The sequence below is a fragment of the Tigriopus californicus genome, chromosome 12 (genome assembly GCF_007210705.1).
Source record: "Tigriopus californicus strain San Diego chromosome 12, Tcal_SD_v2.1, whole genome shotgun sequence".
Taxonomy (NCBI): Eukaryota; Metazoa; Arthropoda; class Copepoda; order Harpacticoida; family Harpacticidae; genus Tigriopus; species Tigriopus californicus.
Window position 1 is genome coordinate 7,830,224 of NC_081451.1, and position 15,255 is coordinate 7,845,478.

General features: G+C 38.4%; 2 protein-coding genes across 2 annotated transcripts; both read left to right on the forward strand.

The window, feature by feature from the left end:
* Nucleotides 1-2,041: 2,041 nt before the first annotated feature.
* LOC131891648 (uncharacterized) lies at nt 2,042-11,450 on the forward strand. The gene is made up of 12 exons (XM_059241277.1): nt 2,042-2,187; nt 3,005-3,071; nt 3,230-3,325; nt 3,874-4,016; nt 4,108-4,226; nt 4,297-4,351; nt 4,635-4,758; nt 5,654-5,755; nt 5,826-5,974; nt 8,003-8,113; nt 11,197-11,268; nt 11,331-11,450. The coding sequence occupies exons 1-12, from the start codon at nt 2,088-2,090 to the stop codon at nt 11,363-11,365; spliced, it is 1,173 nt and encodes a 390-aa protein (XP_059097260.1). The 5' UTR covers nt 2,042-2,087; the 3' UTR covers nt 11,366-11,450.
* A 2,433-nt stretch (nt 11,451-13,883) lies between these two features.
* LOC131891841 (U-scoloptoxin(01)-Er1a-like) lies at nt 13,884-14,567 on the forward strand. Its single transcript, XM_059241513.1, has one exon. It carries the CDS (start codon nt 14,036-14,038, stop codon nt 14,447-14,449), a length of 414 nt encoding a protein of 137 aa, XP_059097496.1. The 5' UTR covers nt 13,884-14,035; the 3' UTR covers nt 14,450-14,567.
* Nucleotides 14,568-15,255: the final 688 nt, after the last annotated feature.

The window sequence follows — 15,255 nt, forward strand, 5'->3', positions numbered from 1 at the left end:
GTGGGGCAAGGAATATTAGGGAGGAGAGTTTTTATAGGAATAGGGGTGGATTGGGTATTTGAAGGAAGAGGAGGGAGTTGGGAGAGAGGGTCGGAAGTAGGAGGAGAGAGAGGGAGGAAGCTAAATGGGTTAAGGAAGGGGGGTGGGATTAGGTTTAGGAATAGGGTCAGCTCTAAAACTACGAAACTGAGCTATCCTAATTCTCGGCTTTCTTTGCGGCCCTTCTACGGGAGGGAGGAAGCTAAATGGGTTAAGGAAGGGGGGTGGGGTAGGATTAGGTTTAGGAATAGGGTCAGCTCTAAAACTACGAAACTGAGCTATCCTAATTCTCGGCTTTCTTTGCGTCCCTTCTACGTGAACGGAGGTACACCGTACATTAAATCATGTCTTAAGTCTCATGGACTGACGGCACATGTATGGGTGGAAAAACGGACAATCTACCTTTGAACATCCCTTCTTACTATTGTACTTCTCAAGGCCAAACTTGAGAAGTTTTTGACACCATTTAGGGTGGTCAAACTGACAGCCTTTTCCTTCTTCAGGACAAGGCTGCTTTCGATAAACAGGACAGACTATTTTCTCTACAACTGTCTTTTCCTGCGCTTTTTCAAGAGGAGATACTACTTCAACTTCTACGTTGGTCAAATTAGTCGACTTCTCAACTCCTGGGTGAGCCTGTTCTTCAAGCAGCACCCTGGTTTCATTGACCCAAGCAACTAAAGCCTCTATAATAAACGGCTTATTGACTATGGAAGGATCCTTTCCAGCTAAGACCAGGTCCAAACATTGTCTAGCCTCTTTGCTGACTTTTCCTAAAATAGCTTCCATCATGAATGCAGGAGGAACTATCTATTAGTAACAAAATCAACAGGCCAAGAAAAAGAGAAGAAAAGAACTAAAGAAGCTGTGCAATCTTGTCCTGAGATACAGGACAACAGAGCAAAATAGGAATGAAATACTTCACATCAAACTAACATACAAATCAAAGATGGAGATAGTAAACAAGAAGTAAGTGACAGAGAAAAGCAAGGAATCAAGAACATATGTAAACTAGGACATCAACAAGAAAACACAGAAATAAACTCAACTAACTGGTCGAACACAAAATAAATCAATACAGTAATGAACAATAAATTCTAACTCTAAAGGACCAATACAATCAAACTGAAGAACTACACATAACGATTTGGAACTAGAAAAACTACACTACAAATCAGAAAGAAACTGCTAAAGCTAGACATAAACATAAATGAGCAATAAACTTATTAGGTTTTAAAGTAATTACGTCTTACCAAAGAGCCGTGAAAAACCAAACCTAATTGAGTGAATGAATGGCAATTCCCATTCATTCACCCACACACAAACACCACGAACACTACACGTGCACAGCAACCAAGGAGCAACAGAGGAAGTCACAACTTGGTTCGAAATTCCTGGGAGATAAGAACGAGAGCAAACTAAATGCGTCTGTTCTCAGCGAGCTCCAGGAATGTTTGTTTTCTATTTATAATCACATGATAATAAAAGTTTAGCTTTTTCTGTAGTATATCATGAACGTCAAGTAAATCTATTTCATTTAGAATGAGTTTTTATGACCATAAATTCATGTCGTATTTCTCCATCTCTGCTACATAATCTTGTTTGTAGCTGAAAAGTTGTCAACTCAAACTGGCCTAGCTTTCGTCCAATACTCTTGTTAGCTTTATTCAAAAAAGGAGATAGTTATTGAATGGCCTAAAAAGCCAAATGAAATCTCACTTTCTATGTTGAAATTTTCAAGCCCACTGGTCCTTGGCAAATTTCTTGACGTGGTGAACGTTAAGTACTGAACCTGGTTTTGATGCCCTCACGCAACTTCATCATTTGGTTCGAAAATTGAAGAGCACAATAAAATATCCCCTTGTCCACTTTCCCATAAGTCCAGAGCGCAATGCCTTCTTTGAACTATTCGGCTCACTCTCTACATGGTTGAGAGGTTATACTATCTGGCTCAGGATGTACTTCCAGCCGAATTGTCATTCTCGTCCACTCTTTCAGTTTGTCTCCATCCTTTGAGACGAGCACTGGAACATCTAGAATTGCCGACCATGTACCTGCTTGATTATGTCCAATTCAGTTTGTTTCTACTTTTGGTTGCCTGCTTTGCAGCCGCTCAAGAAAATAAGACTTCTACTCGGCAAGGAAAAGGTAAAGTGCATTCTGATCGCCTTATTTAGAGCAAGATAATTGCAGTGGACAACTCATCAATCAGCGGTTCTGCAATGCTTGTGGTTTCACATGGGATTGATTGAAAAGTCAACTTTGAATATTTCAACTTCAACGATTTGGGCAAGGTTTCCTGATAATAAGACATTTTTCAACCAATGGTTTATGAGTGTTTTTTAACTTCGAAAAAAACACTAATGTCTAACTTTCTAGCCGCATGTTAATAAATATGTGGCATTAGCTTGTCCTTTGCAAGTAAGGGTGACTTTGTTTGCTAGAAACCAAATTGCAAATTTTCAACATTTGATCAAACATGACTTTTATGCACAGTTGAAAATATGAAAATATCCTTGCCAGTGACTTCAACGTTTTTCTGAAGTGAAAAACCAAAATATGCAGGTACTCCAGAATTTTTTTTTGATATCCTGTGGTTCTTTTTTGCGGACTTCCTTTACGCTACTGGGCATGAAACTACCCGTAGTTCAAGACGAAAAAAGTATTCAAATAAGTCCGGTATCAGTCCATTAACTAGTGGATTTACTTCAATAACTTTCGCCAAACCCTTAAGATGGGCTGAAGTATTGTAGTAGTGAAAGTATTCATGAACCTAATCGAAGCAGGCGGAATCAATCCAGTGATCCCATGATGCAAATTAATGATGCAATAAACCATTCGTTGTTATGATATATTCAACTGACTTTCACTTTTATGTTCTTAACGATGAGGCATTCTTAGTTTTTTAATTGAAAGATCACAAATTCCAGTACCTATTTCAGCTAAACAATGATTCCTTTTTCAGTTTTCAGCCTCTTTAATATAGTTCAATTCAACAATGACGGTTGCCGAAGCAGCAGCACCTTCTCCAGGTAATATGTTTGTATTTAGTTCGACATTGATGAACTTACAAGCCAGTTCATGTTTGGGTAATATTTCTGGTAAAGGTTTTCACATCTTTGACTTGTTGACCTATTCCATCTTGCGTGATGATAATTTGATATGAAAAGCCTTTACTATCTTGTTTTAGTGGCAACACTGGATCCACTCGACGCAATGGAACCTGTTTTACCAGTTCAGAATGTTCCTCAAAAGGAGGATCGCCAGCCGGAAACTGTGCATCAGGGTAAGGTTTTTGATCGTAGTAACCTGAATTTGTCATTGACCACGGCATGTCAATGACATTTTTCGATTGTTTTCTAATAGTGATAACTTAGTTTTTCATCCCATTTTCTTCTGCAAAAACTTAATCTAATTATCTAATGTTGAAGATCAAGAAAAGTGCATGGTTGTCCAACAATTCCAAAATACAGGTTTCTCTCTTGATTGTGGTTACCCGAAATGAGTATGATATGTACATCTAGCTTATTATTGAGTTCAACAGGAACAAGAAGACTTGAAAGGCTTCATGTACAGGTGCACCAAATTCAAAGTATTTCTGGTGTGCAGTTTTGGAAATGCCATATCAAGTTGTGAAATGCCAAAGTTTATTGTTCTTGTTGAAGTTGCTAATGCGCTAGAAGTGTGTTCAATTATGACAGCCCTTGCATTTCAAGTTTAGACCTTCAATAACATTGATGAAAATACTTAACAACAAATATCGCGGGAGATGTTGAAGACACCATTTCACTTGGGGTTCATGATATAGTGCTTAACCACAGCGGATCCTTGTAGATTTGGCATTTGTTGCGTATTTTTTGTGTCCAACTCCGGGGATACCATCACGCAGAACTGCACTTACTTGAGGAACCCCAACTTCCCCAACACCCTCACCGATACCAGTAGTTTGAGCTACACCGTTCGCAAGTGCGACTCAAGTATGTAAAACGACAATTCGACCAAACTGAATCTAGCACTCCGAAAGCAAGAAGAGGTAAGTGAGTTTTACTAACTATCTATTCCTTTTAGGAGTTTGTATGCTGCGCTTGGATTTCGAGTCCTTCACATTGTTGGGAACGGGAAATTCAATTGAAAACGATGGAGCTGGAGAAGAGGGTGGCCGATGTCTCGACGAGTTTACAGCCACGGTATTAGTGTTTGAATCTATTTTTACTTTGAGAGCTTTTCTATGGTTTTAATTCACGCTATCTTCTTTAGTCAAATAGTGGCTTCCGAGCTCCAATTATTTGTGGTTTAAATACAGGGCAACACAGTGAGTGACAAATTTGAGTATTTGCATGCAATTGTACTTTATGAGAAATTTTTCAAAACATTTGCAATGTAGTTTAAAGATCCAAAGCAAAAGTAACATGAAAAAAGCAAAATGTAAACCTAAAATACATTAAAGAGTTATTTTACAGTACCTACGTACTGCCTTACACGCAAACAGTTTTTTTTTTCATTTCAAAGCAAGCCCTCATTTTTGGTTACAATTTTACTTTGAGAAATCTCCTCTCAGGATAACCATCGTCGCCTTTTACAAACTCATTTTTTAGTGTATGTGGATATGGGTTGTTTGGCATCGGACACGGCCTCATTGGATTTTAACTTTGACGCACAAACTTCAGCTCGAATGTGGGAAATAAAAGTCACTCAAATCCCTTGTAATACAGCCGGACAGTAAGATCGAATGTTTATTCATCTTCATATTCAACCTCATAAACCTGTCAGTTGTCCCTATACAGGGTGTCCCAAAAGCCTTTACTGCGTCCAAAGCGATGGAGAATCAGACACACCTATTTCAACTCAAAGGTAAAATCTCTCGAAAAAGTGCTTACAAATGATGCAGACACCCGCCTAACAGACATGTTTTTTCACATTGATCTGCAAAATTGTTCTGCTCAGACAAAAAACATGAAGTTCGACTCTTTGATTCCTGCAATCTCAAGCATATTTGAAATTTGTAAGATTTTCGAGTTTTGCCAAAGAATTTTTTTTTTAAATAAATTTAATCCCCAAACCCATATTTCCGAATATAAGTTGAATGGTAAAAGTTCCAAGAGATTGTAATCTATCTATTCAACCAATTTCAAGCTTGATGCATTTTCTTCTGCTTTGAATTTGATTTAGACTATTTTGATTGCTTGGTAAGACCAAAAACCACACTATAGATACATGAATAATTGATTTGCCATCGTCAACCAGTGCTGTTAATCGGTGATCGGTGATTTCCCACTTTTGTGCATCTTAGCAGTCCTGATTGCTTGGCAGTTGATTCATCTGATAAATTTCCCAACAGCCTCATAACGAGATAAAATTCAAGAAATGCTACGGTTTTTGAACATGCTTGCAATGATGAAAAACAACAAATTTATTTTTTTGTCGTCACAGAACAATTTTGCGGATGAATGCGAATAAAAACATTCCTTTGGGTCAGGTTGGTGTCTACATAATTTAAGAATACATTTTTGAGAGTTTTTTTTCCATCGGCTTGAAATAGTTGCGGTTTTGCATTGCTTCGGAACCGACAAAGGCTTCTGGGGCACCCTGTAAAACGTCATGTTTTTCGTTTTAGCCCCACGGCGTCAGGGTGCCTTCAATATCACGTTGGACTAACGGGAAGATTGACCACCTTCAACTTCATTCCCACCAACGACAACCATTTGCGAAATCAACAGTACTACTCTACCCACTTGAAACGTGAATCAAGCGTGGCGTCTTAAATGTGCGATTTTCTTCCTTTACAGATACTCCATTTGCATCCGACAGGAATCCGGAATGTGTTGTATTCAGTACTCGGAATGCGAGGATGCCAATTCGTTTACCTTGGACCAAAAAAATGACAACAAAGGTTTTGTCGACAACATGTGCACCAAAGATTACGTTGGAATTGAGGGTAGGTTGAAACGTGACAACTCGACTTGGCAGACAATAGGCAGGGCGTTAGTCATTCCTCAATAAAAGGAACGGATTAAAGTTATAATTACTTTGGTCAAAAAGAGTAATACGTTACATAACTGTTGCTCGTTACAATTACTTTATAATAATTACTTAATAAACCAATGAAAATACAACAAGATTTTTATCATCAAGGCATTTTTTCTTGTTAAAAGTAAACACAATTTTCAGCTCTGATCTTCTTTCCTCAAAGGACATATGAAAATATAAAAAGTGGCAATTACTGTTAAGATTGCCTAAAAGCATCAAATTTTCTCAGTTGCCAAGAGAGAAACGAAAAATTAGATGCCACTCGGGAGTGTGAAAAAAGGAACGAGTAACAAGTAATTTTTATTTTTGGTGTTACAATTACACCACATTAAAATGTAATGTGATCATAGTTCCTTTTTCGAAAAAAGGAACTATTACTGTCAATCCGTTACTCTTTATTTCATTACTACTGCCCTGACAATAGGGCAAGTCAAGTAAAAAAATGATGGAAACCTGTCGCTGGGCACCCTGATTTGGGGCACTTCGTGGATGGAGAGATAGCTAATGAGTGGACCTCAGAAAAAGGTAGAAATAAGTAGCAGAGCAGAACAAAGAGGGTAGGAAAAAATGTAGCAAATCAGTCATAAAAAGGTGAAAAAACAGTAAAAAAATTCAACAATGGTAAAAAAATTGTAATGCTTGTTAAAAACGTGCTTAAAAGATGATATCGTATTTTCTCCTTTATTAAAAAATTATAGCAATGAAGCAAATGCATGTTTTTGTGAAATAAACAGAAAGTAAGATGTCGTAAGATTTTTTGTCAATTAAGTTAGTTTCGGATTTGGTGTGAAGTGAAGTGTCTCATTAAAAGGGTTGCTCATATTTCTGGCCATATGTCAAGTTTATTTTCAGTTTTTCAAGTCAAAACCACTGCAACAGCAACCAAAAACATAACATTTCAACTCTGCCATTTTTACAAGTGAGCTTGAAATTTTCCAGAAAGGTGCTAAAAAGGGTTTATTGTTTTCCCCAAAAAAAGACAATTTAGATAATTTGTTTGACCGAAAAAAGTAAAAACCTTGGTTGTAGGCTTTTAACTTCCCTTCTTAGGTCTACTAATAAGACAAACATCAGTTTGCTGGCACCAACAGCACATTGAATTACCAATATTCAAGTGATTTCGAATTAGTTGTGTTACAAAACTCTATGTTTGGTGTAGTTTGGTCAACGTACAATCATCTTGGCTCAATATCGGAATACTGTTTGCTTAGGCAAGCCGGTAAATTGAAAAAATATCCGCTTGGTTCGGCATGCAATTAAGTTTTGCTCCCTTATCTTGAAGATGCTTAATAAAGAATAAACGAAAAAAAGGCAGCGCCGTTGGAGGCCAATTTTTTGCGCAGAAGGAGCCATTTGGAGGCCCCTATTGTTAATATTTTTTTTCAATAATTGAGACAGGTTAAATAGGAGTTCCATGATAACTGTTAATAACAAACTATTCATATTTAACTATTTGGAGAGGTGTTAGGCTAATCTCACAAGCATTGGGGAAGCATATATCTTTACTTAAGGAGTGACAACATGCTTCAAAGCACGGGTTACTGTATTCCCTGTGTTTTTTGCAGCAAGTTGAACAATGAAGGAGCCCGAGAAAGACGAGAAGTGGACTTCATTGTTTTGATTAACCTAGATTCTTGAGGGCCATTCTTACCACATTGGCCAAAAAAATCTAAAAATAGCGGAGAATATTTTAAGATTTTTTTTACTTTTACATACAGGCAAAGAATAAGGCTCATTTGGCTAATATACCTTATGCTTTTGAGCATAAGGTAGAGGTTTGCTCACACACTATTTTCAAAAAATAAACCTTCCTCTCCGGGCCTGACGGCTTCCATGCCTAGATGTGCTCCATGAACGCTGAGGGGGTGGATATCTAGCCACGTCTCCTTGAATTGATCTATTTTATGATTTTTATCACCTTTTACTTCTTCTCCAGGAGGAGCAAGTGCGTTATGCGGAGGATCGACCAACGTGGCCACTCGGACGAGATTTTGTGGCACTGTCCTGAATGTTGTTGATGAATCAAAAATGTCTACGCCGATCTGCGGTAAGTGTTTGTCTCTGCGCCCATTGTGAAGGTAAGAGCTTACCAAATGCCAAAAAGAGCTTGCAAAACATTTCCTTAAATGCTATATAACCTGCATTCTCGCTAATTCTAATTTAACTCTGAAAAGTATCAGAGAATAATTTTCTACAACAACCGCACTTTTTGTCGGTCTAACAGCTTGGCTTGCAGTTAATCAGAAGCTGGATTCTTAGATAAGGTCGTCTCTTCTCGACTCGTTTTACGCTTCTTGGCATGGTGGTTAAATGCCACATGAAGATTCCAAGTAACTACTCTAGCACATCTTAGCAACTTTCCACCTAAAAATCATTAGGAACATTGCTTCTTTAAAGCTCAAATTAAACACTTACTTGGCTAAAAACTACCAAGATCTTTTTTGATATTTCCATCAGTACTGAAAAAGACGTTTTAACCACTTCCGCACGATCTTACGACAACAGATTGGGGAGTCCTTCAGCGGCCTCAGTGAAAAAAAATTCTCCGTTGATGTGAGGCTGTTAAATCCTGTAAAGAGTTAGTTTTGTGACAATGCCATCCACCCACTGCAGTCCATGGTCAAGGCAAGTTACATGCCAAAGCTCCGAGAAGAAGATCTTTATATCTTTGGCAAACTTTACCATGAATGGGGCAGCATCAGAAAGCAATACTCTGGGGTTGGATGCCTCAAAACGTGGGTTCAGTGAGCATAATGTGTGGTTGATAAGCTATCCAATATTGCTTCAGTTTGTATTTTCCATGACAGTGTAAGAGGCAGGCAGGCAAGGTTTTTTTCATCCGGCGATTCCAGCTCGTGTAAAATCGACGCTAAAAAGTGCTAATAAAAAGAAAAGAAAATGTAGGTCAATTCTAGTGACCGCAGAGAACACTGTTTTGAGAGCACTTTCAAGTCTTCGAGAATCCAGGCTAGTTCGAACAATGAAGTCCACATCTCTTCTTTCTCGGGCTCCTTCATTGTTTGATTTGCTTCCCTCTAATATTCGTAGGGAATACGTAGGCCTTGTTGATCCGGTTGCATCTTTCAAGTCAGACTTGGACAAATTTTTAGATAGGTTTTTCTCCGAAGGCGGGATTCGAACCCACGCCCTCTGGGGAACCATGTCGTGCCTCTATCGGGTCCATTAGACCACTCAGCTACCATATAGCGTTCCAGATCAACCCTACATTCAAGGACTAGCTCGGTCTGCCAACTCAAATTCGTTGATAAACCAAATATTAAGTAAAGATTAAAAGGTAGTAAATAGACAATTTATAGCCATGCATTTTAATAGTACTGGGGATTAAATTCCCTGTGGCGGTTAGAAAAGCCCGTGATAAACAAACAAAAAGTGGAATTCAAAGATGCTAGAATAATGCTCCTTTTTTAAGAAAAACAAATTATTCATGGTGGTCATAAAGGATTTCAGTTTCAAAACTCAATTATAATTCGTATTCTTTGACAGGATATCTTCCGGCAACTTTTTGAAATGTTACACTTTTAGAGAAAAGGGAAGATACAAGAAATTTGAAGAAAAACCTAGCAATTAAAATTGATGCAGTTGTGTTAATGCTTTTCTCCTTATTTTAAACCCTAAGACTTTAAGTGGACAATGAAGAGTGACAAAAGTTTTGTTTGAGTGAAAAATATATTTTTCAGGATTTGAACAAGATTTTTGCACAAATGAGATTAGATCATGACAATAAAATAGTTTGTTTTTTGTTGCGTGCTTCGCACTTCAGAGCCAACAGCAATAAGTGTCTTTATTCATAAAGCTCAATTGTTGTCTTTCTCTTCTATTTTGAATTTTTTAACTATTTTTTCAACTTGTGATTTGGTTTACCTCAAATGTGTGAAAGGAAATACTTTTCGGAAGACAATGAAAATAAACAAAATATGTATGTTTATTTAAATACTACATTGAAATTAACCCACACTTACATTTACTTAAGGATTGCCACTCAGCCTTCATACACGCACTGACCATTTTAATCAATTTCTTGATTTGCGCTTGCCAATCCACAGTAGTAAACAGTTTTTTAATGTTCCAAAAGTCTGGGTCCAAACAGAAATTTGGCTTTAAATTGAGAAGCGACTAGAAAAAACCATTTTGCTTGCTCAATTCAAAGTAAACATTCCAATGGAAATCACTTTGTGGTTATAGCGTATCAATTTCATGGAATAGCAAATGGATACAATGAAAGAACATTGTTAAAACCGCCCAAATTTAGTTCCCTTGTGAGATTTCTTTGCTGTTCTTCACTTTTGGTCATTTTTTCAGTGAAATAATGCTAGATAATTGCTAAAATGTCAGACAAGATTTCACAATGCTTGACCATGCAAATAATGCTAGTTTAATGCCAAAAAACAGACCGATGGTAAGAAAAAAATTATAATGCCAGCAGCCTTGAAACGATGCTATTTTTCAAAGATTAGTATCGAAAAATGCTACCAGGCCAGCCTGGTTAAAGGTATTACTTGTGGACTCTTGAGGCATCAGGGCTTCTTATTGTTTGTATTTTTCCATGGGATGTCAGGTGGCATGAACGCCTTGAACAGGTCTTTTCTATCCAATTGCATCTCAGCGCCCTCTTGGGGGCGGCCGGCCAGTGACAAGGTTCTTGGCATGCAGCTCAGATATGACATACTGCAGAATCTGCATACAACTTCTGATTGTTTGTATTTTTCCATGGGATGTCAGGTGGCATGAACGCCTTGAACAGGTCTTTTCTATCCAATTGCATCTCAGCGCCCTCTTGGGGGAGGCCGGCCAATGACAAGGTTCTTGGCATGCCGCTCAGATTTTATATACTGCAGAATCTGCATGCAACTTCTGATTGCCAGGAAAACTATTCTTACAGGATGGAACTTTTTATCATTCATTACCCTGGCATATATCGAGTACTATCTAAGCTGATCAAACCAATAGTCACCATATCCTGGTTCTTTTTGCGTCTGCTCCATGTCTCAAAAAAAGTCCTAACTACTGAATTATGATTGTTTTATGTTTGAAACATAACTGAAAAACTGAAGATTTAGAGACGATTTCTTATTTCTTAGCTTTGAATACGACAAAGTTGATTTCTTACAGATTGTAACAAACCCTTCAGAGTGGACATTTTCACTGATGACACAGCAGATGATCCGGCAAAATCATCCAGAGGTGAATATTTTATAAATTTTCAAACTGATGCCGAAACACTAATGGATGTAAACCAATTTTAGGTGTGTGTCTGGAATACACCCAAATTCCCTGCTAAGAGGTCCCATTGCTCTTAAAATACGAGACACTTCATTCAATAATGCTGACTGCAAATAAAGAAATATTGAACTATTATTAAACAATTGGCTATTTTTGAATTTCATTTGACAATAAGGTAGGAATGGCCAAGATTCCAGTAACCTTGTAAAGGACTTCCATTGAATATATTCTTGGTTCATCGGGAGTAATATGGCCCTGAACAGAATGAAATTCGCTTCGGGTCAACTCCTTTGAATACTCCACTCATAGTTAATGGAGGCAACGATATAGAGCAGGTCTCATCTATGAAAGATTTAGGTGAAGTCCTCCAAAAGGATGGAAAGTTTAATGAGCATATCCAGTTGAAAGTGAGTAAGGCTTTTCAAATGTGTGGTTGGCTAAATCGCACGTTTAAGTAAAGGGGTAGTGTCACGATGCTAACTCTGTACAAGTCTATTGTTTTAAAGTCCAAAAGTTGGGATTGTGCAGTGTTTAGAGAAGGTACAAAAGGTATCTGGTACTGTACGTCTTCAAGAGTATCCATGAGGTTTGTCCCAACCAAGGATTAAGGGTCAATTCAAGTGACCGCAGAGGCTTAATGTGCATTTTGAGAGCACCTTCAAGCCCTCGAGAATCCAGGCTAGTTCGAATAATGAAGTCCTTTTTCTCTTTTTTCTCTGACTCCTTCATTATTTAATTTGCTTCCGTTTAATATTCGTCGGAGTAGGGGGGGGGGGAGGCTGCTGTANGGGGGGGGAGGGAGGCTCTCAGTTTGAATTTCGCGCGCTTTTTCGTTTTTGTTTTTCTGCCAAAACAAAGGCTGGAAGACCTGAAAAGTGAGTGGAACACAAACAGTCGACGTTGGAGCCGACATCTTAGTATGGAGCAATTTTTTTGATAAAAAAAAACCAACCAATCTACATCATGCCTAGTTCAATTCGTTTCAATTTGCCGGCGAATTGAAACGTACAGTAATCAAATAGGAACTGTTATCCTGTTACATCTCCAAAGAGTGTTCAGTGTTTATAACGCCCTCCCTCAAAAACAAAAAGATTATGTTACTCGTTTTTCCTTCGACCCCCAAAGCGGCCTTTGTTGTTCCGTTTCTCTCGCAACAACTGACGGAAACTATTTTTCGTTGGCTCTTTGGTTTTCCTCATTTCCATGGCATGGGTAAATGTAACTAGGACAAAAATCCTCAGTGTCTCATACCAAGGACTTCTCTACACCCGGATTCCAGACAGGCTTGTTTACTTCATGATTCTGCATTCTAATCTTCTTTAGTTAAGGAAGTTAGGAAATGCTACTTTGGCAAGGCTTTTTTCCGTTTTAGGCGTTTTAGGCCTGAGTTCGCAATCGGCCATTTCCTGACTCTGACTAGTCCGGGTGTAGAGAAGTCCTTGCTCATACCCAAGGCTGCAAGGGAAACCGTCTCATCACTTGATAATAAGAGGGCTGGAGTTTTTGGCAAATACTAACTCGGTATTAATTGCTTTATTTTTTATACTGAGGCCTAAGATTCACATTCATAAAAAAGACCCTCCAGCTCTCGAGTTACAATTCATTCTATAAGAGCAATGATTGCTTCTAATTTTATTTTAAAAAGCACAAATATATGATAGGTTTGTCGGGTTACTTAAAGCGCGAGCTTCTAAAATGCTGATAGAAAACCTTTTTTTTTACTTTTCGGAAACTTTATTTTGCGGATGAAATCATGTCGGCACCTTATTGTACCGGACGCTTTATTTTTGCTTTAGCCTATTGTCTATTGTAGTCACTTTAACGCATTAAGATAGTTGTCATGTTTTTAACCGTTGGTAGACAAAAAATGTTTTGTGCATTCACTCTTTGATGTCAAATTCAAGCAGAAGGCAGCCGCTGAAAACCAGTCTGAGTTTTCCTTCCTCAATTGACGTCGGTCAGGACATTGATGGGTTCTCTGTATTCCATAGTACAGACTACTGCAATTGATTGCTAAACGACGAATAACGGAAGCCCAAACTTGGGTTTATCAAATACAGAAGTAATGAACATCAAACTTATCAATGAATGAAACCATGTTGACCATCTTCTGCACAGTTTCTCAATCACATCTATGTAGAGCTGAAATTAAGAGGCTAATGAAGATGACCGAAAAGCGCCTAGTTCTGTCGTTGCTTATCTTTGACCTTTTTAGGATTTGTTTTTTGAACAAAGGAACAAGAACATAGATGAGCAAATGTCAAAACTCGTTAACGCTAATTTTCGATAACTTATTCCTATCTTCAATGAAACTCTTAGTCAGCCATTTGATTAAGATATATTGAAATAGATATGAACAACCATGTACTGTGAAGTTTAAAGTATTCACTTAGAGACTAGAATGATAACCACGGGAGTTTACGTAGATGCACTGAGTCATACTTTCGTACTTGATATAGCGCTTTAGAGACGCGAATGGGTCCCTTAATCATGTACAAAACTGGAATGTGAGGGCCATCAAATGATGAAAGGAAGATTCTACTTTCTGGCTGGACAATTTGATGCGGAGGGTTCGCAACTTTGCGTGAATCTCTTCTCACCCATTAACGGAACAGGTCAATTTTTGGATGCCCTGAAAATCGGGGAGTTTGGTATAAATGAACTTGGAATCGTTGGTCAGATCATCAGTTCCTTTCTGAGCAAACCATCATATCCATTCAAATCCAACATGTTCTCCCGCTGTGCCGTCTTGGTCCTTTGCACCTCCTTCGCCGGATATCTGGCCATGCCTCAGGTTTATCCCGATGGTCAGAGTCCCAACAATCAGGCCTTCAACCTGCCCGCCGATGCCGAGACCTTGTTGGCTCAGCCTTTGGCCTTGGACTTCACTTGCGAGGCTCGGAACTACGGTTATTATGCGGATGTGAGCAACAACTGCCAGATCTTCCACATCTGTCTGCCCATTGAGGACGATGCCGGCGCCATCCTGGAGACCGCTCAGTGGTCGTTCATCTGCGGCAACGGCACCGTGTTCGACCAACAAACCCTCACTTGCAACTACGAAGAGGACTCCTTCCCTTGCGCCGAATCCGAATCGCTGTACGGAGTCGTGGAGTTCGGCAAGATCGAACCCGATTATTGAACTGATTAATTTGTTCATGTTTATTCGTTATCGTTTTTAATGCAAAAAGACCATTTTAAAACTGTCGTCTTTGTCATCTTTTTTAGAGTGGGTCAATGTTTTTTATGCCAGGGTAGCCAAGGAAATACATTTCTTACCTAAAAACTGGCATTTATATCGAACACTTGAAAATGAACCGATATATTGAAAAGTCAAATTAATGAGAATGTTGTAGGCAGGTTGCATCACCTACATCCAGAAATATCTACTGTGACGTTTCCTATGGTTTTCCAGACAGTAATTTGGCCTGGTTTGCGCCAGAGCAACAATTTACATTTACAAAATGTTATGATGAAAAACGTACCTAAAATGCTTGCGTTTGTTTCATTGTTATATGCTACAACCTTTTTACTGCTGAACAACAGGAGGCTTTAGATTAAAATTTACTACCTCTCTAGACTTTGGATTGATTTGGCAAGTGTTTGTGTTGATTTTAGATAATATTAATTGTACAGACGCAACGCAACTTTCTCTTCTTTTGTTGGTCCATGGTTGCACGCAAGGGACGTACCTGTGTCCTATTTGGAGGTACGTAATCAAAAACATTAAAAGCTGCAAATGTGTTGCCTGTCAAATATCTTTTTCAAAAAAAGCGTTTCAATTGTCAACTGTCGACCTTAAGATTTTTCAGAGTCCGAACGATGTTTCGGATTCTATATTAATTTCAAGCATTGATTGCAATGACCTGAACGGTCAAAGAAACGAAAAAAAATAGTGCTCTGTAAACGTACACCTTCTCTCTGTGAATAGCCCATTTTCCTGCGGAA